Source organism: Mauremys reevesii, linkage group 4, assembly GCF_016161935.1.
Source record: "Mauremys reevesii isolate NIE-2019 linkage group 4, ASM1616193v1, whole genome shotgun sequence".
In the NCBI taxonomy this organism is placed as follows: domain Eukaryota; kingdom Metazoa; phylum Chordata; order Testudines; family Geoemydidae; genus Mauremys; species Mauremys reevesii.
In genome coordinates, this window is record NC_052626.1 from 147,849,308 (window position 1) to 147,875,929 (window position 26,622).

General features: G+C 45.4%; 2 protein-coding genes across 5 annotated transcripts in view; one reads left to right on the plus strand and one right to left on the minus strand.

The window, feature by feature from the left end:
- Positions 1-26,622, minus strand: part of LOC120403402 (up-regulator of cell proliferation-like) — a 27,935-nt gene continuing 1,313 nt past the window's right edge. The window contains exons 2-6 of one of the 4 annotated variants that reach the window (XM_039534448.1): positions 14,578-14,769; positions 13,459-13,681; positions 12,337-12,620; positions 6,414-6,530; positions 1-4,727 (exon numbers count right to left, since the gene is read on the minus strand). In XM_039534448.1, the coding sequence (XP_039390382.1) occupies positions 421-4,727; positions 6,414-6,530; positions 12,337-12,610 (4,698 nt within the window). In that variant the 5' untranslated portion in view covers positions 12,611-12,620; positions 13,459-13,681; positions 14,578-14,769 and the 3' untranslated portion in view covers positions 1-420. Of the gene's footprint in view, positions 4,728-5,949; positions 6,334-6,413; positions 6,531-10,994; positions 11,053-12,336; positions 13,093-13,458; positions 13,682-14,577; positions 14,770-26,622 lie in introns of those variants that run through there. The other 3 variants (XM_039534451.1, XM_039534449.1, XM_039534452.1) reach the window with 3 other exon arrangements.
- The window catches only part of LOC120403400 (up-regulator of cell proliferation-like), a 10,863-nt gene continuing 9,583 nt past the window's right edge, over positions 25,343-26,622 (plus strand). The window contains exon 1 of the mRNA XM_039534445.1: positions 25,343-25,795. Coding sequence (XP_039390379.1) covers positions 25,519-25,795 — 277 coding nt within the window. The 5' untranslated portion in view covers positions 25,343-25,518. The remainder of the gene's footprint in view (positions 25,796-26,622) is intronic.

Here is a 26,622-nt window from a genome sequence, read left to right on the forward strand (position 1 = left end):
AACTGTCTGGGGATTGATCCTGCTTTGAGCAGAAGGTTGGACTAGATACCTCCTGAGGTCCCTTCCAACCCTGATATTCTATGATTTGAAAGGATATTTTGGGAAGACAGCAAACTGACAGGCTGGGTAGAACATTCTTTTTAGCCGTTTATTTGATTGAGCAGGCATCAACAGAGTTAATGTCAAGCAGGTCACTATCTCCATCCCTAGATCCTGCTCAGTCTGTCTAACCCTAGCCAAGCCACCAGTAGATCCTTTAAGACAGTTGTTTAGACTGACCCATAGCTTCATTGTCATAGTGGCTTCTGCTCTTTGCTGCCCAGTTTCTTTTCTGTGGCAATATTGCCATGTCGGACTCCCATTTATACCAAAGTCCTACTACAAGGAATTCATCACATCTCTCTTGCTTCTCTGGGACCCTCAGGGAATGGAAGCTTCTGCAAATCCAGAAACTTGCTTGAACATCTCATCCTGAGGCTTCAATGGCAAGTTGGAGAGTTTTGACTCCAGCTCCAGCTCCTTAAATTCAGATAAGATTTGTTGTTCCAGGTCAGGCAGGAAGGTCTGAATGTCTGCAGAAAATTGGTGGGCCATTGCTGTGTTTTTGAACAGTATCCCCACTAAGCTGTCCTTGGAAATGACCAGATCCTGCTCAAGTGCTTTGCAAAAGTCATCTAAGAAAGCAGAGACTGAGTTAGGCTTTATGTCCTTGGCGTGTTCCAGAACTCCTCTCACTTTCTTTACTATTGTGGATAGAATCTCTTTTTCCAGGACTTCCAAGCCCTCAGTCTTGTTATAGTAATCTAACAAGTGTCTGTGGATCCAGCTTTGGACAAACTCTTCATAGCTGTTAATGTAATTCAGATAGTTGTTGAAGTTCCCATCTTCCAGGAGCTTCTTCTCCACGGTAAACTGGAAAAAGATCTTGCAGCCATATTTAATGGCCTGCCCATTGCTGAGGAAGTCATCCACTATTTCTGTTGCAATTCTTTTCTTAACGTAGTCCACCAGGGCAGGTTTCAGACAATGTTCACAGAAATCCCTGGCCCTCTTTTGGCAAGAATCCTTCCCTAAATAAAGATCTTTAAATCGGGAGAGGTACTGAGGTTTAAACTTCTCCAGATGTTTCTGGGGATTGTGTTCCTGGATAAATACTTCATGCATCTTCTGAAACTGATGAGCCGCTTCCCCCAGAATGTGAAGCTTCAGGTCAACTTCAAAGAATGCATTAGTATAACATTTTCGAACATCCGCCTCTTGGAGCCTCTCATTGATCATATGCAGCAATTCCCTGCAGTAGGTTTTGTCATAGTCTGTTTTGGAAATGACCTTTTCTTGAATGTAATCCTGGCACTGATCCATCAGTGATTTAGCAATGTCTTTTGCTTTCTGAAGGTAACTATCTTTGTGCAACCCTGCTCTTTGTATCAGCCATTTTTCCAAATACTTAGATTTCATCTTGAACAAGTTCATTCTATAATCCTTCAGGCTTCCTGCTCCTTGTAGCATCTCTGTAATGGCACTCCTTCGATTCATCAGGTCCTTTCTCAACTGGGCCTCCATATCTCCATCAACTTGGCAGTTCTGCAGAGGACAAAGTGATGTTTCGTGACATACTGTTTCAAATTTGGACTCCAGTTTCTTGTCATCTAGTTGCTGTGTGCTCCTCCTGCAGTTTGCCAATAACGGATCAATTTCCCCTTCAATTATTTTCATGTAGTTCATCTGGATGTTGTGTGACTTCAGCCTGCCTATTTGAGTAAGAATGGCTTCTTCGCATTTTCTGAACACGTGGGTTTTAAGGTCATTCTTGAGTGTTTTAGTGCACCTTATAAAATCTTCTTTGTACTTTTCCACTAGGTGCAGGTCTGAGGCCTTCCTTGCAAAATATTGTTGTAAGCAGTCCATGATCTTTTGCTCACCATACTGCAGTTTTTCCAGTGCTATGTTTTTAAAGACAGAGAAATTTAGGTCTGCTGCTGACTGGTTGAGGATGAAAGTTTCTTTTTCAGATACCCACAGATGCATCTCCTTGCGGAAACCCCATTCCCACTCTGCATAATTCATAGACAGCTGGTTATAGACTTCATCTACAAGGCTGCTTTTGAAGCTAAAGCCAAAATCTTCATGTTTTATAATGTTCCACAGGCTTCTCAGCCTTTCAATAAACTGGGGAATGTCCTTAAGGGATCTGTTAGCAGAGCAAGATTTTGTAAATTCAAACAGGTAATTCTTTAACTCACGCACCCTCTCACTGTATCCTATGTTGACTGGAGCAATGGGAGGGACTCCATGCCACAGCCCAGGGATGTACCAGTTGTGTTTCTCTGGATCATAATCCATAATATCCAAAATTGCCATTTCCTTGATTTGCGTCTCCATCTTTGCTGCAGCTTTGGTCATTTCATCCAGCTGCTCCAGGAGGTGTTTCCTGTCCCTCATGTTTTGTTCATGTGCAGACACATCACTGACATTCTGATGCACAAACTGGCAGTTGGGTTTGTGTCCGATTTCCTCCATTCTGAGAAAGGCATGGACCACAATTTGCAGAACATACTTCATTTCGGTGGCGTTCTCCATGGCCAGGTTAACGATGGTTATGTCACTCAGTCCAACCACCAGTGTGGCCAGCTCATTGTCATGTTCATAACTGTCCTCCAACATGGCCAGTTCAGGGGCTTTCAGTCCTTCTGTGTCTATCACCAGGATGAAGTCACAGCCCAGCTCCTGCTGAAAGTTCTCTGCCACTTTAATGAGTGACATGAAGGCTCCTCGCGTACATCGGCCACTGTTCACTGCAAACTGCAGGCCAAACATGGTGTTGAGGAGGGTGGATTTCCCAGTGCTCTGCACTCCCAGCACTGTTAGAACCAGCATTCTGGACCTTCCCCCTAGCTTGGCATGGAGCTCAGTCAGAACATCTGTCACCCACTGCAGTGGGATGTTGGAGGCATCTCCATCGATCAGCTCCATGGGAAACCCTTCCAGCATCAGGTCAGCTGCTATGCCTGGAAGATGGATGAATTGTCTTTGGCTTTCTGTTATTTTGCTTTGTTTTACCCTTGAATGTTCAGCCTCATAGAATTGCGCCAACTCACGCATGAAATGCTCAGACCCTAAGGATCTGGCAGAGATTAGTTTACCGAGTTCTGCTAGCTCTTGTGGGTCACTCTCTGAAGTTTTACATTTCTCTTTATACTCTGCTTGTAAGCTAGCAAGATTCCCCCTTGTAATGTCATTCAGGCTAAGCTTCATCCATTTCAGGAAATAACATCTTTCCACTTGGGAGAGACATGCTATCCCACTGATAAATTGAACCAAACCATCAGTAAGGTCCCACTGATTCTTTTCTTTGTGTAATGCCACCAATTTTTCTTTCAACTCAGATTCATATTTCTCTAAGTGGACTGTCCTTGGTTTTCGCATTCGACACAGCTCTTTTTCCACTTTAGCCACAGTCTTCCCTACATCCCCTTGCAGTCTCAGCATTTCCCTCTTGTACTTTGCCACATCTTTTATTTCTGCAGTGATTTCTTTAACGCACTTGCTGGCGCTCTGACATTCTTCGCAGTCCTCATCTACCTGGATTCCTAGCTCCCGAGCAGTCTCAGCCATGTCTTCTATAGTCACGTGCCTATGAGGAAACTTTGTTATTCTTCCAATGGTGGATCGCAGCTTTTTCACAAGCTGGGCCTGGTTAGTTGTGCTCTGTTTGAACAATAGGTGTGATTTACTCAATTTCAGATCCAGAACTAGCTTTTTAAGGAAGTCCAACATGTCCTTTGATTTCTCAGCCTCAGAACTGAGCATAAAATACAGTTTTGTGCCTGCTTCCTTCAGAGACAATAAAAGAGCATATTCCCTTTCACTGAGTCTTTCAACAAAGATGATCATAAGAGTTGATACCTTCATTAAAAAGCTGAACTGCAGCTGGTGCGATTCAATGTCTCCCCGCAGGTTTGTAACCGCAATGGGCTCTGGGAAAAGATCCAAATTCTCCCTCCCAGCAGGGAAATACCAGGAAATCTCAACCAGCCCATCTGCAATTTCCCGAGGGACGTTCCCAGACTCCATGTCCCGATGGATGAAGAAATCATGGTACTGCTGGGAGGGGCTGAGAACCTCATTGAGAAGTTTGGACTTGGAGAAGCTGCAGCTCCCCAGCCGCACAAAGGAAATGGTTGGCATTGCTGTGAACACCAGGCTCTCCTCCCTGAACCCTCTGCTCTCTGCCAGGGAGTGTGGCCTCCACTTCCTCACAATGTCCCTCATGGCCCACAGCAGTAGGGTGTCCTTCGGGGTGTCGAGGGCAGGTAGCAGCAGAGGGAGGGCAAACTGGCACATGGACATTCTGGACAAGATCTCCTGCTGCAGGAAACTGTCTGAGCAAAGCAGAACAGCGCAGAGAACATCGAGGGGGTGCAGGGAATCACTAGTGCAAGTGTCATTAAGAGAAAAAAAATCATCCTCAATCTCCAGTTCCTCCTCATCTTCACTGACTGCTTCATCGTCAAGCTCCCCATGCCCAAGGCTTGTGTTTCTGGTCATCCCATTCAGAGCCATCACCTTCCTCAGGAAATGCCACGGTAAATCCCCCAAGGTCTGAGAAGACCAGTCCTTTAGACTTTCTGGGCTGATTTTCTGGAGGTCGCGTAATGTGAGCTTCCTGCTTCTGTACTTCTTCAGTTTCAGCTTGAAGAGGATGCCCTGAAATGTTCTTCTCCGCTCTGTGGAAAGACAAAGATGATATTGCAGTGGTGAAGAAATGGTTTTAAATGGAATGGATCCTTTGGAGGTTGGGGCAGCGATGGGAACAAAATGAACAGCAGTTAACGCTACAGGCTGGAAACAGAACATCTGGAACTGACCCCTCTCAACCTCCATGCAGCTTAAAGCACTGCTCCACTCTAAGAGGTGACTTTGCATAACCAGCCTGTTTTTCAACAGATCTTCTGACTTTAGGAACAAAAGTAAATTCTTTCTTTCTGGCCCAGCAGAGCCAGCATAGCTATGAATTGGGGAGCGGAGTTAGATTCCTTCTTATGCAACATTAGTACGGCTTATAGGTGCCAATCAATTACAAAGGGCAGGGTGGGAAGGCAGAGAGAACCATGAGGGGGTCACCAAGGGCAGGATGGGTGATGGCAGAGTCAGTGAGAGGGACACTGGGGGCAGAATTTGGCATGCAGAATCTTTAAAACTAATGATGAAGAAAGTAAGAACCCAGCTTCCCCAGGTCAGACCTGCTGTAACTCAACCATAAGCTACGAGCCGGATGCAAGAATCACTAGGTCAAATTCTCTGGCCTGGGTTCTGCCAGAGGCCGGACTAGAGGATCAAAATGATCCCTTCTGGCCTCAAATTTTCTGAGCCCACCAGGAGAGAAGTCAGAGAAATCGTCCTTTTTCTTGCAAGTGTGCACACGTTTGATTTCAAAAGAATTCACCCACATTAAACATGCAGCCATCTGACAATTTTTTGAGAGTCACTTTTCAGCCTAGATTATTGCAAAAGTATAAATTGCAGCTGGGCACGCCTAGCTCCCATTTGTATCTTTGAAAATTTCCATTCCCTGGTCTTTTAAATAACTGCTTGGTTTTCATTTAGCATTCCTCAATGTCAACAAATTTAATTGTTTTTCACTCTTTCTATCTTTATTATTCCTGTTTGCTCCCTCTGTGCCTTGGCTATGAACTGGCTTATATAATAGCTGCACAGAGCAGAGCTTTTGGTGTTTTGTTTTCAACCCAAAATTAAACGATTTGGGGGTGGGAGGGTTCATTTAAGGGCCGAACCAAAATAATCAATTATTCTCTCAGCTCGAGTGCAAAGATCAGCGTAGCATCGTCTTCATCGCTAGAGACTAACGTCAACATTTTCAAACTTGCCCGCTAGTTTTTGGTGTCTTTCTACTTGACACACCTAGGTCTAGCTGGCACCCTGAGATACCTGGAACTTGATTTTCCACAGTGTTCTGAGCACTCGCAGCTCCCGTTGATTTCCAGCTTTGAGGGGGCTCGTCCCTTCAGAAACTCCATCTCTAAGTATCTAGTTTGGGCATCCATTTTGACAATGTGGGCCCAAGCCTATTTCTCATGGCTCTGCGGTCTCTCTCTTTCTCCTTTTATGGAGTTACCAGACCTAGTCTCGCCCAATGACTAGATTCTCCTGCAGTTCAATATGAGGCAATGCTGCCTTCAAGCCCATAGGCAAGTTTTAGTCTGGAGATGTCTCTAGCACAAGATTAATATCTCCCACGTCTATCCACACCACTAAGCTTCAGAAGGCATATTCCATCAGACAGCTTATTGTCCGCCTTGTGTTGTAATTCAAATTGATAAAGCTCAGTGAGATGTTCATTACTACAGTGTGTCAACTGCAAGTACAGAAGGAAGGGTTATAAGAGACAGTACTTTTGAAAGAGGCTGGCATCTGCTGCATATTGGATTCTTGCTCCAGGTTGGACCCATCCGTCTCCTCTGGCTCTGGGCTTTGCGGCGTCACTGATTCCAGCTCCAGATTTATAACATCTAGCAAGAAATATAGAGAAAATGTGTTATTGGTACCTAGCCAACAACTCTCTTTGATGTGGAGGCTCCCACCTGTTTATTTAATACACACACACACAAAATGCTCTGGATCCCTGCTCCTTCTTGTTGAGCAAATGGCCTATTCTCCTTCTCTCTCTCCCCTTCCTGAACTTCCCCATCCCTCTATGTGATGCATTTCCACCAATCACAGCACACATGCTTCCACTTGGCCTCCGCCACTTTTTGAACCCCCCATTTTTATGTGGGGTTTCCTGTTTCTCTTGACCCCGTTCATCCATGGTAGGATCCTGCCTGCTCCCCCTTGCTGTCAGGACTCCCTTTTCCTCCACCTACCCATATGGTGCATCCTATTTGCCTGTCTCTGGAGCTGCATTGGTGGGCTGCCAACCAGTCCCACCATGTGTGTCCAGAAGCAAGAACGGCAGAAATATTTCCACCCTATTCCCAGCTGCTGGAGTGAAGTAAACCCAGGTCAGAAACGTAGTATTGTCATAGATGCAGCTAATGAGGTGCAGGGAATGAAGGGGGAAAATCTCCTTCACCCGCCCCCACATTTTTTTACTGTGCCTTTCAATGTTGCTGAAGGATGCGTGCATCATGCTTATAACATTCACAAATGATATCAAGCTGGGAGGGGTTGCAAGCACTTTGGAGGACAGGATTAGAATTCAAAACAACCCTGACAAATTTGAGAACTGGTCTGAAATCAACAAGGTGAAATTCAATAAAGACAAGTGCAAAGTACTTCACTTAGGAAGGAAAAAAGCTACAAAACGGGGAATAACTGGCTAGGCGGCAGTACTGCAGAAAAGGATCTGGGGGTTAGAGCAGATCACAAATTGAATATGAGTCAACAAATACGATGCAGTTGCAAAAAAAGACTAATATCATGCTAGGGTGTTGTGACCCTAAGAGCACCCCAATGCCAGACGGCAAGGTGCTCCTGGTATGTAACCGTAAATCTTAGCTGGCCTGACCAGCTCAATACACCTCCCATGCTGTTGTCATGCTATTCATTTAAAAAGTGTCTTATAGAATATCATTTGAAAACTAATAACATGCTGGTATTAATATCAATGTGAACTCTATGCAACAATGTTGTATGTGAAATGATGGACATTCTCTTATATTACAATTTGGAGTCTATAAATGGACAAATAAGGCAAAGCAGAAGACGGGCAAACATCTCTTTTGCTCAATTGCAGATCAGACTAGGTGTGACCAGAGAAAGGGTCCATGGGCTATTCATTTGCATTGGAGATTCAGGAAGATCATTTGCATAGTAAATCACAGGAGAAAATTTACCTGGTGTCAGCTCTCTGGTGAACCCAGAAAGCTGAGCCCCCAGGAGGGCTTCCTAACTTTTAAGACAAAGATAACATTTGGGGATATTAGGAACTGCTGAACAACTTTGAGGTATCCATCACCTGAGAGAAGAAAGAAGCCATGCTTTGTATTCGTGAAAAATGGGTCCTCCTGCTAAAACAGGCCTGAAGAAAGCTGACAAATTGACGTGAGTAAGAAATAGCATTAGGCAAAGCTATATCTTGCTACAATTCAGTTTTGACATTAGAAAGCGTGTTTTGCTGTGTAACCCTTTCACGCCTCTTTTACTCTGGCTTGAAATCACATCAATCTATGTTCTTTGTTAATCAACTTAGCCTTAGTTTTACATCAGATTGTCTCAGCGTAGTGCATTAAGGTGGAGTGTATCACCCCCACTGAGCTAACACGTTGTGGTGTGCCCTTGCTCTGGAGGCAGCAAATGTGATGTTAACTCTATGAGTGTCCAGTGAGAGGAAACAACAGGGAAAACGGTTTGGGGGGATTCAGGATGAGGAGGCATTGGGGGTCAACCTGCAAGGAGTAACTGGGCTGGCAGGAGCTCAGGGTGAGACTTTTGTGCGGTGGGCACATGGCTGGCATCAGGGCTCAGAGCTAAAGCTGCACAGCAGGAGGCACCCAGGGTTACAGGGCAGCAGTGACGGAATCCAATACTGACCTGGGTAAAGCCCCAAAGCACCACAGGTGTATTAACAGGTGTGTTGTATGTCCAACATGGGAAGTAATTGTCCTGCTCTACTCAGCACTGTGTCCAATTCTGGGTACCACGCTTAAGGAAAGATGTGGATACATTGGAGAAAGTCCAGAGGAAAGCAACCTGACCTATGAGGAACGATTAAAAATACTGGGCATGTTTACTCTTGAGAAAAGAAGACCAAGGGGAGACATCATAACAGTATTCAGATATGTTAAGGGCTGTTATAAAGAGGACCGTGATCAGTTGCTCTCCATGTCCACTGAAGGTAGGACAAGACATAACAGCCTTAATCTGCAGCATGGTAGATCTAGGTTAGATATTAGGGAAAACTTTCTAACTCTAAGGGGGGTTAAGCTCTGGACCAGGCTTCCAAAGGAGGTTGTGGAATCCCCGTCACTGGAGGTTTTTAAGAGCAGGTTGGACAAACACCTGTCAGGGAGGTCTAGTTTATTTGGTCCTCCCTCAGCGCAGGGGGCTGGACTAGATGACCTCTCAAGGTCCCTTCCAGCCCAACATTTCTATGAGTCAATGATTTTCAGTCTTATTTCCTGCCCCTCATTCCAGCCCCCAAACATATTTTAATGATGCTGGGTGCTGGCCTGCCCAAAACATCTATATATGTGGCTTGCCAAGAATCCACCAAACTGGCTGTGCCTTTTTAGGGGAGAGGATTTTTTTCATAGATTTGCAGAGTTTGGGGCCAGAAGGGACTGTCAGATGGTCTAGTCTGATCTCCTGTGTAACAGGCCAGAGAATTTCACCCAGTTATCCCTGTACTGAGCCCAGTAACTTGTGTTTGACTAAAGCATTTTTTAGAAAGAGTCATCCAGGCAGGATTGGACACCAAAGGATGGAGAATCCACCACTTCTTAGGGAAACTAGTTCCAATGGTTAATCACTCCCCGCCCCCAACAAGAATGGCATCTTATTTCTGATTGGAATATATCTGGTTTTAACATCAATCCATTAGTTCTAGTTCTGCTTTTCGTCTCTAGGTTAAAGAGCCCTTTAGAACCTGGTATTTCCTCCCCACTGTCATCAAGTCACTTTTTGATCTTCTATTTGATACGGTAAACAGATTGTGCTCCATAAGTCTCTCACTGCAAGACACATTTTCTAGCCCTTGAATCATTTTTGTGGCTCTTCTCCGTACCTCTCCAATTTTTCAAACATGCCTCCTTAAAGGCACACACCAGAACAGTATGTAGTTTTCCAGTATAGGTCTCACCAATAACGTGTACAGAGGTAAATTCACCTCCCCACGCTCACTCACTTTTCTCCAGTTTATACAACCAACGATTACATTAGCCCTTTTGGCCCCAGCACTGCATTTTTGTGTAATGATTCCCACAGATGGGTCATCAGTGAGGATCGAAATTCAATCTAAAAGCACGAGCCTCTACTGTGTTAGCCAATACATGTGTTAGGCGTAGTATATATCACATTAATGGATATTATGCATATGATATTAATATAATATACAGTACGTATATACTGGAAAGTTATGTTAACTGAATGTATTATGCTTTCCCCAAAATTATTTTCACCCCTGTCAAGTATCCTGAAATTCTTTGGAAAGCTGAAGTCAGCTTTGGCATTAGAAAATAGGAAGCCTGTCAAAGCCAAGCTATATGAAGGTTGTGTCCTGTCACAGGATGGGATGTACCTCCATGAGCAACTGCTTTGGAATGTAGTATCCAAAATGGAGATAAGAAAAGTAAAGAACAAATCAACAAGTTAAGGAACCATTACGAACGGGTGGGTTGGATTTTAGTGCCGTGTAAAGAGTTTTGTAACTTGTGAAATCATATTATAAACACAGCTAGTTGAAATGCATGTCTCTGAAGCACACCTTCTATGTAAGGTGAAAGTGCTGTGAGATAGGAATTGCTTCCCAGAAGGAAGGCATGTATGTCTTCTTTGGGGAATTTTACCGCTTTATCTTTAGACAATAAATTTGGCTAAATTTGGTTATTTGATCTCTTGAACATTTTTAAGAACCAATCACAGGTGAAGTCAAACAATTGGCTACATCTTTTAGTCAATACCTGTCTGGGCTAAAAGACCAAGTCCATTAGCTTGCAGGAAATAGCCGACACATAAACTAAGATTTTCGGAATTGATTAGTGATTTTGGATGCCTCCGATTTTTAGATGCCCAACGTGAGATACCTTCAAGAGGCTTGTTTTTCAAAGGGGTGATGCTCAGCAGTTTCCTCGTTAATAAGCCTCAAATTGGGTCCCCAAAATCACTAGTGACTCTTGCAAATCTCAATATAGGCATTTCAGTTAAAAATGCGCAAACAAAAACCAAAGTTTTAAAACATCTGAATAACAATCCTGTCCCCCTCAGTTAACCAGGTTGCACGTTGGTATCTGTAAAGAAATGTTTACTTGCAGTACATTATTCAGCTACTAGAGGTCTCTTGTGCTGAATGGAGTCCCTGACAGTGTGGAGCCCCTGGTAAACAAGCGAGAAAAAGTTGAAACTCAGTCTGTACAGAAGCATGTTTCTTTACCTATAGTTTGTAGTTGCTGTGTTTATTAAACACGTGCTGTTTAGGATGGACTGTGATTTGCTATAGCATGACAGTGGTGTCATAATCCTACTAGTTTTCTTCTCACACACAGTCCTCTAGAGATGAAAGGACTTGTGTTCAAAACAAGGCTCGTAAAGCATAAAAACAAGGACACATGCCCAATTTTATTTCTTTGCAAGTTACCGTGGAAGGTAGGATTAGCTGTACGATAAGATTCCAGGACTGTCTGTCTGTGCGTCACTCTGAAGCCAGAGCACTTTTCTGTTCAGAATATTACCAATCACCACTGGGTTTCACAGATTGGTACTGTCCAATTTTTAAGCCATTTTGACTTTACAAATTACACCTGTACAAAAGCCAGGCATGTATCTACGCCATGCCAGAAGTTTTAGGCAGGTGTGATGTCAGAGGTAACTCAGCCAATCAACACCCTTACTTTACAGCTAATCTGCATGCAACAATTTCATTGGGGGTGTGGAGGAGACTGCACAGATGGTGGATGACTTGGCCCAGCTGGCTCTCAGCTGCTAGTGCAGTAGTTAAGAAGCAGCTGACAATAGCTTGTAAAACTGAAGAGAAGGTGCAGCTGGGTGTCCAATTGTAAACCAGGGTCTTATATATTCTGTGGCCTAAATTCTACAGCAAGGTCCCTCAAGGTCTGTGGTTCTCTGGTGTAGCAAACTAGCAGTCCAATGGCTTCTTAAAAACAGAGGCGTTTAATAGACTTAAATGCATAAATGAATAACACAATCAGTACCGTAATTCCTGTGCTATTTTATTTGATATTCAGTTCAGTGCATCTCACCCTGCCCTATAAGTGTCTTGAGATCACAGAGCTGCACTGCAGACGCTGTTGCAGATTTCAACAGCTGGGAAAGGGACACTGGGGGCTTCTACAGTGGTAAAAGGTAATGAAGGATTGTGGGATTTGCTGGATGTTTCTCCTTAAATTATCAGCACCTAAAGAGTTAACAATGTTGGTATTCTGTCATTAGGATTCAGACATCAGGATTCACTAACAGCTTTGAGATGAATCTCAATGCTCTTGTTCCAGGTCGTCTGGAGACTCGGGCAGACATTGCCACACACAGTTCATATTTTTAAGCAATTATAAAGGCTAGATCTGTGATATTTTTTGCAACAATGATGCTTAGATCCTGCAACAGGAGCCTGCATATGGGGAAGGAACTTGGTCATTCTCTTACCAGCTTGTGTTGCCTTGGTGAGTCTGTCTGCCAGGTCTCTCCGGTGGATGGATCTCAGCACTTGAATGGTCACCTCCACCCTGTAGTGCTCCCCATAGTAGTTGAGCAATTCCTTGGCGACATCCACAGGACGTGCTGTCTCCAGCTTGCCCCAGGGGATGTTGTTATACTGGTTTTCCACCTTGATTTCCTTCAGCTTCCACTTGAATCGCTTGAGGTCATCTTTCCCCAGCTCTTCCAGGGTCTCCAGCAGATCGGTCACAGTCTTCGCCATGCCACAAGCCCTGGGGCAGCACAAGAAGGAGACACAAACTGGCCACCGGAGCCAGAGACTTGGCTGGGGGGAAAAAAAAACTCTTTGCAAAGAGAGAACAAGTTCAGGAAACGAAACTAAAACTCTAGCATCTTTGGCTTACAAACATCCCCGTGAAATTTAAATCTGTGCTTCGGGCCTGGGCAGTTCAGTTCACAGTCCCAAAGGCAAGGGGTCCTAAAGCAGGAGTCTCAAAGTCCCGGCCCACGGGCCATCTGCGGCCCGAGAACCTCCCCACTGCGGCCCACTGAGGAGAGATTCATGCAGCCAGGCTGCTGGAGTGAGGGCAATGTTTGCTGCAGGAGCCACCCCCCATAGCTCCCATTGGCTGGGGGAGAGGGACAGAGATACCATCACTAGTTGCTGGGCAGAGTAAGCCACAGAGGCAGCATCACTTTTTTTCCCCCACAATGAATATAAACGAGTGAAAATACCGAACACAACTATGTGATGCACACCTTGCTGCAATCCTGAAGGTTTCAACTGCTCAGTCACTGAGGCCAAACATCAACAAACTGACAGAACTGAAGCTTTGCCAGGTGTCTGGCAAACACTAAAAACTCTCTGGCAGGTGAAGAATTGTATGAAGTTGTATAACCGTTTTACTATTTCTAAGAAATTCAAAATAAAAAGTACAATATAGACATTTTCTTTTCTGAACACCATCTTCAGTGACATTATTGGCCCGCTGGGAGGATTTGAGGACTGGCACTAAGGTAAATGCCCTAAACACTCGCCCAGATCCTTGTGGACTCAGAGACGTCTCCATTGCACAGGTACTTGCCTGGGTTGTATGATCCCTGACTTACTCTGCTGTAGCTGGAGGAAGAGCAGGGGGAGCAGGTTAAGAAGCCGAAGTGTCCTTCATCTATTAGGATGAAATGTAGCAGTAGAGAAGACAGAGGGCTCCAACGGTCCCTACTGAAACTCCTCACATCCTGTTGCTGATGCCTCTTGTCAGGCGGGGGAGTCCCAGAGTTGGGGAAGTGGGTCCCAAGTTTGCATTCACTCACCTCAACTCCTGAGGGAATTCTGCACCAAAAAAAAATTAAAAGTACGCGCACAATATTTTTAAATTATGCACATTTTATTTGTCAATAAATAAATATGGCTCCAGCATGGCAGTGGAGAGCACAGGCCACTGTCTGAATTGAGATGGGAGATCACCCTGCAGCCTCCACCTTCCCTGGTACAGGAACTCGGCAGCAAGGCTGCCACTGACCCTGCCTCAGTGCAAGGGCCAGGCCTGCCCCAGAAACACCCCGGGGCCCTGCCCCTCTGCACCAGATGCAGCAGGTGTGTGCAGGCAGGCTCAGCCCAGCAGGATCCAAATGTGGAGGGGCTTAGTGGTGGGGGTGGGATCCAGGTGTGGTGTGAGTGGTTTCTGTGTGGGGCAATCGGGGTGCGGGCGGCTCAGTGGGGGGATCTGGATGCACAGGGGCTCGTGGGGGGAAGGTTCCAGGTGCAGGGACGATGAGACTCTGCAGGGGATCTGGGTGAAGTTGGTTGGGGTTAAGCGGGGGTGGGTCTGAGTGTGGGGAGATGGGGCTCTGTGGGGGGGTCTGGGTGCAGGGGGCTCAGTGGAGGGTCTGGGATCCAGGGGACTGGGGCTCGGTGGCATGGGGTGGGGGTCTGGGTGAGGGGGGCTTGTCAGAGGGGTCCAGGTGTAGGGGGTAGGGCTTATCAGGGTGAGGGTTTCATGGGCCTGCTTCATGGGAGAACCCCAGCTGCTGCTGAGGGGATGCTGCATGCTGGGCTCCTGCTTCTCCTGCAATCCCCCTATCCCCGTTTCGTCATCATCCCCCTCCCCTCACTCCCACATTCCCCTCCCCCTGCCCTATTCCACCCCCTTTCTTCCCTCACCCCCTCATCCTCTCTTCCCTCCTTTCCTCCACCACCTCTTAGCCAGCCCCACCCCGGGCACTCACCGTTCCAAAGAAAACAGGAAGGCTCCCAGCACACAGAAGGGAAGCATGACTGGCACTAGGACCGAGGAGGTGGTGTTCATCTGCAGAGTCAGCACAGCCAAGGTAGCCTCCTTCAGCTGGGCAGCTCTGCGCTTGCAGGAATGATGCGGGGGCAGCGGCACATAACCCCATGTGCCCCCTCATGCCTCACCTCTGTTTGGGGAGGAGCAAACCATTACGAAAGATTTCGCTGCCATGGAGACAGATAATGGAGTGAGAAATGTGGCATTAGACAGATGGAGGTGGAAACACTGGGCTGTCCCATGTGTCACAAGGCCCAAGATCATCTTATAATAAACTAAAGACTTGCAGAGCTTGTGTGATCACATTTGAACCCATGCGCAATCAGATATATCTCATTTTTGTGTCCTATTGGGTGTAGCTTGGCCTGGGAGGGCACCGCCCCTTTTTTATTTGTCCTGATTTGAGCCCTGCTTTCTTAGATGCAATTTTGTTTCCTGTTCCATTTCCTAGTGCCCTCCCTGCCACGGGGCTGGGCCCAGACCCCCATGATTCATAGAATATTAGGGTTGGAAGGGACTTCAGGAGGTCATCTAGTCCAATCCCCTGCTCAGGGCAGGACCAATCCCCAGATTTTTACCCCAGTTCCCCAAATGGCCCCCTCAAGGATTGAACTCACAACCCTGGGTTTAGTAGGCCAGTGCTCAAACCACTGAGTGATCCTGCTCCTTGCATCACAGGCTTGTCCCAAGCCATAGGGCCCCTGGGGAGCGCCCCTAAGACCTCTCTCTGGTTCCTGATTGGCTTCTCCAGCATCCCTTTATGCAAACGAGCCCCCTGCCCACGTGACCTGAGGCTAACGAGGGTCCAGGCGGCCCCGAAGAGAGAAGGGAGCTGGGCATGTCCCTGGGGTGACAGTTAAACTGGCACAACCAACCCCCTGGGGACAGGAAAGGGAGTTCAGGCTTGGGGGATTAGAGAGGGACCCTCCCCTCTCCAATTAGGAAGGGATGAGCTCAGGGTCTGGGGGTTCAGGAAGGGCCGGTAGCAGTGATTTCCCAACACCCCCCCTAGTTTTGTGAGCTAGTTACATACCAATTTAGTGACTGGAAATCTGAATTTTAACTGAAACATTAATACTTCAAAAGCTTAAACAGTGTATGATAAAATATGTGTATGTGAAAGTATAATAGATTTGAAAAGTATGAACATAGACTAGCTTCCTTGCTTCCTTATACAGCTGTTTTGTATGATGTCAGTGCATTCATTTCGGTGATGTTGGCCAACGTAATAATTTCAAATGATGATTTGTAAGCGAAGTCTAAATGAGTTCTCCCTGACAGCTAGTGATGAGCTGGGGGCTAAGGCTTCAGGGCCAGATTATATTTATATTCACGCCTAATCTACCTAGGTATCCAGCAAACAGAGCTGTGTTGTCCAAGTGATAGAATTTGGCTGGGGTTGGGTTACAAACCACTTGAATGTGGGTGGAAGAAATGTTGTTCTTTTTGTATGAGTAAAGGGCAGTAGAACTGTATTTTAGCCTGTGATGATTTGAAGGCATCAAGAGAGAGGGAGAGGACCTGTCCCTCACCACTGTTTAAAGACAGAGCTGATTAGGCTCCATAGAGAGTCTTTTGTTCTGTTAAGGGACCACTGCAGCCGAAATCACTGACAATCAGGTCTAAGTGCTTAGTCCTGTTGTGGGGACAGTGTTCCTGTGGGTACAGTGTTTTTGTGTAAGAGACAGCCCAGACTGCACTAGCAGCAAGGTTCCCGCACTGAGAGCTCAGCTGAAATCACTGAGAGCTCGTGGAACCTCAAGAGACCAACTCGCAGAGGTCACAGTGGTAGGTGACAGCAGAAGGTGACTGTGCAGGGCCATTGGCAACAGAGTGGTGGAGTGAACGGTGGCACAACGAACAGCCGTGGCCAGAGCAAACTGTGCCTTTTTGTCCCCCACCTGGGAGGTGTACTCATGTGAAAGCACCTCTGAACTCTGAGTCTCCACTGACCAAGGACAACACCGGTGAGTGGAGTGCAGTGGAGGGAAAAGTGAGGGGCATGTTAAATAAACATTTGTTTGCTGGACTATATTTTAGTCACTTTGCTCCAGAATGCTAGATTTGTGACTGGGAATGGAAACTTATATAAATATGTTTCCTAGTAGGCCAAGATTTAAAAAATGCAGTATTTGCCAAGTTTGTTATCTCACATTGTTGCTATCTTGGGAGGTCATTATGTTGGGGAGTTTTTGTACTAAACATTTTTATTATAACTAATTTTTACATAAGAATGGTCATACTGGGTCAGACCCATGGTCCATATAGCCCAGTACCCTGTCTTACAACAGTGGTCAAGGCCAGGTGCTTCAGACGGAATGAATGGAACAGGGAATCATCAAGTGATCCATCTCCTGTTGCCCATTCCCAGCTTCTGGCAAACAGGCTAGGGACACTCAGAGCATGGTGTTGCATCCCTCTCATCCTGGCTAATAGCCACAGATGGACCTGTTCTCCAGGAATTTATCTAGTTCTTTTTAAAATCCTCTTATAGTTTTGGTCTTCACAGCATCCCCTGGCAAAGAGTTCCCTGGGTTGACTTTATATTGTGTGAAGAAATACTTCCTTTTGTTTTTTTTAAAATTTGCTGCCTATTAATTTCATTGGGTGACTGCTAGCTCTTGTGTTATGTGAAGGATTAAATAAAATTTCCTTATTCACTTTCTTCGCACCAGTCAAGATTTTGTAGACCTCTATATCTACTCAGGACACTCCCTACACTAACACCGGAACAAATCAACATACCCTTAGAGCCCCGACCAGGGTTATTCTATCTACTACCCAAGATCCACAAACCCGGAAATCCTGGACGCCCCATCATCTCAGGCATTGGCACTCTCACTGAAGGACTGTCTGGATATGTGGACTCTCTACTCAGACCCTATGTTACCAGCACTCCCAGCTATCTCTGTGACACCACTGATTTCCTGAGGAAACTACAATGCATTGGTGACCTTCCAGAAAACACCATCCTAGCCACCATGGATGTAGAGGCTCTCTACACAAACATCCCACACACAGATGGAATACAAGCTGTCAGGAACAGTATCCCTGATGATGCCATAGCACAACTGGTTGCTGAGCTCTGTGCCTTTATCCTCACACACAACTGTTTCAAATTTGATGACAATATATATCTCCAGATCAGTGGCACCGCTATGGGCACCCGCATGGCCCCACAATATGCCAATATTTTAATGGCCTATGACCTAGAACAACGCTTCCTCAGCTCCCATCCACTCACGCCCCTTCTCTACCTACGCTACATTGATGACGTCTTCATCATCTGGACCCATGGGAAGGAGACTCTGGAAAAATTCCACCAAGATTTCAACAGCTTCCACCCCACCATCAACCTCAGCCTGGACCAATCTACATGGGAGGTCCACTTTCTAGACACCACGGTGCAAATAAGTGATGGTCACATTAACACCACCCTATACCGAAAACCTACCGACCGCTATGCCTACCTTCATGCCTCCAGCTTCCATACTGGGCACACCACAAGATCCATTGTCTACAGCCAAGCACTGAGGTACAACTGCATCTGCTCTAACCCCACAGACAGAGACCAACACCTACAAAATCTCCACCAAGTATTCTCACAACTACAGTACCCACCCGAGGAAATAAGGAAACAGATCAACAGAGCCAGACGTGTACCCAGAAGCCTCCTACTGCAAGACAAACCCAAGAAAGAAACCAACAGGACTCCACTGGCCATCACATACAGTCCCCAGCTAAAACCCCTCCAACGCATCATCAGGGATCTACAACCCATCCTGGACAATGATCCCACACTTTCACAGGCCTTGGGTGGCAGGCCAGTCCTTGCCCACAGACAACCTGGCAACCTGAAGCATATTCTCACCAGTAACTGCACACCGCACCATAGTAACTCTAGCTCAGGAACCAATCCATGCAACAAACCTCGATGCCAGCTCTGCCCACATATCTACACCAGCGACACCATCACAGGACCTAACCAGATCAGCCACACCATCACAGGTTCATTCGCTTGCACATCCACCAGTGTAATATATGCCATCATATGCCAGCAATGCCCCTCTGCTATGTACATCGGCCAAACTGGACAGTCTCTAAGGAAAGGGATAAATGGACACAAATCAGACATTAGGAATGGCAATATACAAAAACCTGTAGGAAAACACTTCAACCTCCCTGGCCACACAATAGCAGATCTTAAGGTGGCCATCCTACAGCAAAAAAACTTCAGGACCAGACTTCAAAGAGAAACTGCTGAGCTTCAATTCATCTGCAAATTTGACACCATCAGCTCAGGATTAAACAAAGACTGTGAATGGCTTGCCAACTACAGAACCAGTTTCTCCTCCCTTGGTTTTCACACCTCTACTGCTAGAACAGGGCCTCATCTTCCCTGATTGAACTAACCTCGTTATCTCTAGCTTGCTTCTTGCTTGCATATATATATGCGCACCTGCCCCTGGAAATTTCCACTACTTGCATCCGAAGAAGTGGGTATTCACCCATGAAAGCTCATGCTGCAAAACGTCTGTTAGTCTATAAAGTGCCACAGGATTCTTTGCTGCTTTTACAGATCCAGACTAACACAGCTACCCCTCTGATACTAGACCTCTATCATATCCCCATTAGTCATCTCTTTTCTAAGCTGAAAATTCCCAGTCACTTTAATCTCTCCTCCTGTTTCATACCCCTCATCATTTTAGTTGCCCATCTCTGTACCTTTTCCAATTCCAATATATATTTTTTAGGATGGGTGACCAGATCTACACACACTATTCAAGGTGTGCACGTACCATGGATTTATATAGAGGCAATATGATATTTTCTGTCTTATTATCTATCCCTTTCTTAATGATTCCCAACATTGTTTGCTTTTGTGACTGTTGCTGCACATGGAGTGGATGTTTTCAGAGATCTATCCACAATGACTCCAAGATCTCTTCCTTGAGTGTTAACAGCTAATTCAGATGCCATCATTTTGTATGTATAGTTGAGATTGCTTTCCAATGTGCATTACTTTGCATTTATCAACATTGAATTTAATTTGCCATTTTGTTGCCCAGTCACCCAGTTTTGTGAGATCCCTTTGTAGCTCTTCGCAGTCTGCCTGGGACTTAACTATCTTGAATAGTTTTGTATCATCTGCAAATTTTGCCACCTCACTGTTTACCCATTTTTCCAGATGAATATGTTGAATAGGACTGGTCCCAGTACTGACCCCTCAAGGATACCACTATTTATCTCTCTCCATTCTGAAAACTGATAATTTATTCCTACCCTTTGTTTCCCATCTTTTAAGCAGTTACTGATCCATGAGAGGATCTTCCCTCTCACCCCATGATGGCTTACTTTTCAAAAGTCAATTTAAATTAAATTCATTTTTTTTAAAATGATATATATTTTTAGAAATCTAGATCTGTTATGTGTTATGGTGTAACTTGCATTATTCTTATGTTAAATTTGCATTATCCTAACAAAACATTTACTTTATTCACTTTCTTCACATCAGTCAAGATTTTATAGACCTTTAGCATATCCCCCCTTAGTCATCTCTTTTCTAAGCTGAAAATTCCCAGTCATTTTAATTTCTTCTCCTGTTTCATACCCCTAATCATTTTAGTTGACCATCTCTGTACTTTTTGCATTTCCAGTATGTCTTTTTTGGGATGGGGTAACCAGATCTACACACAGTATTCAAGGTGTACATGTGCCATGGATTTATATAGAGGCAATATGATATTTTCTGTCTTATTATCTATCCCTTTCTTAAAAAAGCAAAGGTTTCAGAGTAGCAACTGTGTTAGTCTGTATTGCAAAAAGAACATAAGCTTTCGTGGGCTACATCCGATGAAGTGGACTGTAGCCCACGAAAGCTTATGCTCAGATAAATGTGTTAGTCTCTAAGGTGCCACAAGTGCTCCTGTTCTTTTTAAAAAAGCAAATAGAATGTTGGGAATCACTGACTGCCGCTGCACACTGAGTGGATGTTTTCAGAGAACTATCCACAATGACTGCAAGATCTTTCTTGAGTGTTAACAGTTAATTCAGACTCCTTCATTTTGTATGTATAGTTGAGATTGTTTTCCAGTGTACATTACTTTGCATTTATCAACATTAAATTTAATCTTCCATTTTTGTTGCCCAGTCATCCAGTTTTATGAGATCCGTTTGTAATTCTTCGCAGTCTGCCTGGGACTAAACTATCTTATGTTCTTATGTTCTTATCTTGAATAGTTTTGTATCATCTGCAAATTTTGCCACCTCACTGTTTACCCATTTTTCCAGATCATTTATGAACATGTTGAACAGCACTGGTCCCAGTACTGACCCCTCAAGGATACCACTATTTATCTCTCTCCATTCTGAAAACTGATAATTTATTCCTACCCTTTGTTTCCCATCTTTTAACCAGTTACTGATCCATGAGAGGACTTTCCTCTTACCCCCTGATGACTTACTTTTCAAAAGTCAATTTAAATTAAATACTTTTTTTTAAATGTATATAAGTTTTTAGAAATCTAGACCTGTTATGTGTTTTGGTGTAACTTGCATTATTCTTATGTTAAATTTGCATAATCCTAACAAAACATTTACTTTATTCATATCTCTTTTATATATCTCATTGGTCCTGACACCCCCCCTGTAAATTCGAACACCCCCCCTAATTTCAATTCCTGTGGAAACCACTGGCCGGTAGTTTGGGATCAGGGTGGCTTCCTCCTGGGCTGGCCAAGGAGCCTCACCTCGGGGAATCAGGCGATTCCAGCGCTAGTGGCAGCAGGACGCTGCCCGTGGAGGGAAGTAGCGGAGCCCTGTTCTGTAGTAGGCGGGAGGCGCTGGGAGGGAGGGGAGGTGTTCATCGGCAAGGGACACAGGCAGGCGGGAGTGGGAAAGGAGAGAGGGGAGCTTGGCTCCTGGTGGGTGCTAAGCGCCCACTAATTTTTCAGAGTCGGCACCTAGGCAAGATATTATTACCCTCTTCCTCCCTACCCAGAAACGATGGACAAGAGGGCATGTGCCACTGAAGTCAAAGGGGAATTTACCATCAGCTTCTCTGGGAGAATGGAAAAGGCACGAGCCCCAGAGACACCAGTCCTCATTGTTGAATGCAGCCTATTTCTATGCTTAGATGGCCCATCGTCCCTACGTTAGCCAGTTTCTTCCTGTTTGTTCCCTAACATCTGCCTCATCCATACAATCATAGAAATGTAGGGATGGAAGAGACCATGAGAAGTCACCAAGTCCAGTGCCCCTGCGCTGAGGCAGGACCATGTAAACCTAGACCCACCTGACAGATGTTTGTCCAACCTGTTCTTAGAAACCTCCAGTGATGGGGGGACTTCACAACTTCCCTTGGAAGCCTGTTCCAGCACTTAATTATCCATATAGTTAGAAAGTTTTTCCGAATATCTAACCTAAGTCTCCCTTGCTACAGATGAAGCCAATTATTTCTTGTCCTGCCTTCAGCAGACATACAGAACAATTGGCCACTGTCTTCTTTATACCATCTCTTAACATAGATGAAGATTTATCACATCTCCCCTCGGTCTTCTTTTCTCTAGGCTGAACAGTCCCAATTTTTTTAACCTTTCCTCATAAGTCAGGTTTTCTAAACCTGTTCTCATTTTTGTTGCTCTCTTCTGGCCTTTCTCCAGTTTCTCCACAGCATAATACTTTGGGAGGGGTCTGTTAATTACTTTCCTTACAATTTTCCTCACATATCTCATTCGCAGTAAGGAACTTTGCCACCCCAGGTTTTGTATTTTATATACATAACCATCACTCATTGGCATGTACATATACAATCCCAGCCAATAGGGGGCAGTAGATGCACACACACAAACTGGAGTTCCACTAATCAGACCCCCTAATCTCACAGGAAACAGCAAAGATTCTAGTTACAATGAAAAGAGGCGGAGCGATTGTCCTTCATTCTGTTTCCTGAGGAATCTGAGGACAGCAGTGCTAACCCTCCAAGCCGCCGGGATACAAACATTTAACCCATCTGCTGGTGCAAGTTCTATGCTGTGGTAGAATGTGAAGATTCAGCACGTAGCTTTGAAACACAAGCTCAGGGGATAGGAAGACAAGTAACTGAGGGGTGACCCACAAAAGAAAGGATATGCATTTGTGGCTTTTTTAATGAACAAAGAAGGCCTAAACATTCATGTATTTTTAGGGTGTGTGCGTTGAATGGGCAGAGAGAGCATGTTTCCTCCATGATGCGTGTGTAATTTTATTTGTTGTTCTTGTTTTTGAATTAAAAATGCAGGTCTTGTTCACCTTGGAAGATACTGTGGATGACTGGGAAATTAGTAGAATGATGACATCACAAGAACCATAGGAGTGGAGGTAAAGGGGGAAGTGATTTTTAAGTCAGGCTGTTTTAAATGGCTTTTTGATTACTTTTTGTGTATCTATATTTAACTCAACTGCCTGACAGAGAGTTAGGAGAAAAACTCTCTTTGGGAAAGATTCCAACACCATATCGCCCTTCTAGTTCAGGGCTTTGGCCTATTCAAATCCAATTCTCTGGCTGCTCCAACAGAAGCAGGGAAGATCAGGCTAGATATCATTATTTATATTACAGTAGTGCCTTGGGGACACTTTTTGCCAGATGCTGCACATAAACAGTAAGAGACAAGACTTCCCTGAAGGGCTTACGATCTAAATAGACACAACAGACACAGGAAGAAGTATTATCCACACAGATGGGAAAAGAGATTCAACAACTTGCTTAAGATCACTCAAGTCCCATGCCACCAAGCCGGCCAGCCTGCCTCTCTGTGATATAGCTATGCAATAAATGAATCATCATGACAGGAATGCTTTGCACATCACTTTGTTTATATAATGTTTTCCCACCATTGCAAGTCATTTTGAACTAGCTTCCCAGCAGGTATCTTTCCAAAAATATCACGCTCATGCAGCCCTAATTTTATGTTTATAGATGCTGCTTCTTTAGCAAAATATCCTGTTTACAAAATAGCGCAGGCAACAGTTCATAATTTCCAGCCAGGGCCTTGAAGGACCGCAGAGTGTCTTTCAGGGACAATTCATTAAACAGCTCCTTTACCACAATCCCCGGCTGCACGGCAAGTAATCCATTATACACCACAGTAGCCACCAGCTCCCTAGCGATTTTTCCACTTAGGTTCTCTCCTCTTCTCTTGCCCCAGCTTCTCTGCTGCTCAGTTTTGTTGTGCAGAGACCTGTACTCTTAGCTGTCCCAGGTAACAACAGTTCATCTCAGCCTATTACATCAAATTGTCTATAAAAATCAGCATCCGTTAAAGACAAAAAGCCTAAATTAGTCCAAACACAAGGACTGTGGTGAGACCATGATGGGTAAACAAGAAGAGACTAGAATTGGAAATGAATGAGCCAAAATTGGTGTGTTGGAAATTAGGCCTATGTGATTAATAGACTATGAGGGGGGAGGTTATTTCACCCATCACCCCTTGTTTGGATCCTTAAAAAAAAAGGCTTCAGGAGTGGGATATCAAAATCATAAAGGTGAGTGAACTGGAAGAAGCAAACTTTACCATCATGGCTACCAATCCCCACTATCTCTGGGTCCCCTGGATCCACCATGACACCCGTGGACCTTCATCATCCTTATCCTGACAAATGTCCTGACTAGACCAGGCCAGGTAGAGGGACCAGAAATGACATTGCCATCTCCACCAGCTAAATCCCAAACTCCACCTGGGATGTGACACCTGAGTTCCTGCTCCCAACTCCTCTTTCACCTGTCCTCCTCCAGCCTCTCTGTCCTCTCACTCTCTCTTTTTGCTTTCTCTTTAATAAGAGTCTGGCTTAGCTGGCCAAGTCTGTATCTTTTGTGGCCCTCTTTGTGAGCCCGTGAACAGAGAGGCAGCTGAAAGCAATGCCCTAAATGGCCCATCACTAGTGTGAGTTTGCCAGATACCTGAGTGGCTAGACCAGATGCGAGGCCTGGGCTTTTCTAGTAGTGAGGCTGAAGTGAGAGTCAATATCAGATACAGAAGCTGTATTTTCTATCTTGGCTGTTCTTTACATTGGCTTTAGCGGTTTCCTTGCACCACGCGCAGCTTGACAGCAGGACGCACATAACAGCCTTGCACAGCTTGACTGATGACCCTCTCCTGTTGATTTCCCAACGCCTTCCTTCCGCAGATTCCCAAGGGGAAGCAGTCACAGCCTCTGCTTCTTATCAAACAGGACTGAGACGAACAGACTCACATCTTGGGTAAGCTTCAAAACCTGGACTTGGACTCAATCCGATCCTTTTTTTTTTTTTTTTTAACTTTTCCATTCCTTTCTGTTGGATTTTTGGCCCAGAGCATTGACCTAAAACCTTCACCAATTTCCAAACCTTCCTTGAGCCAGATTCTCCTCTCCATCACACTGACGTAAATCAGGAATAACATCACTAAAATCAATGGTGAAAAACTTGCATAGGAGAGAGACAAAGCTGGTTTTGAATCGTCAGTGTCTTTATCTACCATAGAGAGCACGAGGAAAAGGGGAGTATGTGATAATAGCAATGCTGTCATTGTGCTGGTGCAAGGAGGTGCCAGCAGACTTGGAGACAAGGGATCAGATGCGTGTTTTGGAATCGGCACAGGGAATATTCATCAAACACACAGGACTGGTTGTGTGTGGGAAGCTGGAGGAGAGAAAGGAGGGAGGGGTTTGCTGCGAGCCTTGTTCCGTACGGCTCTAGTTTCGTTTTTGCTCTCTCTGCTCTTTTTTTCTGGTCTCTAAACAAACAACCTCTCCGCTCTCCGGAGCCTCAGGAAGAAATTTGCCCTTTGCGTACATGCAGCTGTTTCCTGACACTCTCTGCCCTGGCCTGGGGGCCTACACAGCTTTCCTCTGAGGAGGCACCATGGCGAAGACCCTGAGAGATCATCTGCTGATGACCCTGGAAGATCTGGGGGAAGATGAGCTGAAGAAGTTCAAGTTCAAACTGCATGAAATGCCCCTGAAGGAGGGATATGAACACATCGGCCGTGGGACACTGAAGAAAGCGGATGCCATCGACCTCACTGACAAGCTAATCAGCTGCTACGAAGGAAATTATGCCGTGGAGGTGACCGTGGAGGCGCTGAAATCAATAAACGAGATGGATTTAGCAGAGAAACTCGCCAAGGCAACAGGAAATGGTAAGTGGCAACCCCAGGAAAAAATCAGCCCCCCCCAAATACTCTTCATTTCTGGATTTGCTTTCCTTTCTCACCCCCCGCTGGCTCCAGAACGGAGAGCTTCCTGCCAGGCCACATCTGAGCTGCTCTTTCTTTCCTTTCTAATGGTTTCCCCTCAACAAGTTTGTGCAAAGCTCTTCAAGCAGGAGAAATATCCCCTCTGAGCTCTTTATGCCTCAAATGCTCTCTTGATTTTTGTTACAACCATAGGGACTGACTTTTAGTTCTCCTGGGGGTGCTGCACCCCTGCTCCACCATGAGGCCCTGACTCCACTCCATCCCTTCCCCTGGGGCCCTGCCCTCACTCCGCCTCCTCCTGCCCCCATTCCACCCTCCCATGAGGCCCCCACCTGCCCTCCACTTGCTGCTTTCTGCCCTCCCCCAAGTGCTTTCCCCAGCCACCAAACAGCTGATCAGCAGCCCCATCAAACACCTGATCAGTGGCACCGCTGAACAGCTGTGGCTGATGGGTGCTGAGCACCCACTATTATTTCCCCCCATGGGTGCTTGAGCCCCGGAGCACCCATGAAGTTGGCACCTGTGGCTGCAGCTCTTTCCTTTCACTGGTTCTCATTCCAGGAGCCCATCCAGGCTTGCCCAGGTGCCTGGGTCATTATCTAACCACCACCGTTTTTGTGACAAACATTTCCAGCCAGTGCTTGCTATGGTGGTTCCCGAGGCCAGACCCTGATCTTTCATTGTGGGAATTAAATTTGCTTTTTCAGCAGGTGTCACTAAATAATGATTAAAAAGACAAGAAGCCCTTGGAGGCTTGTTTACACTACGGC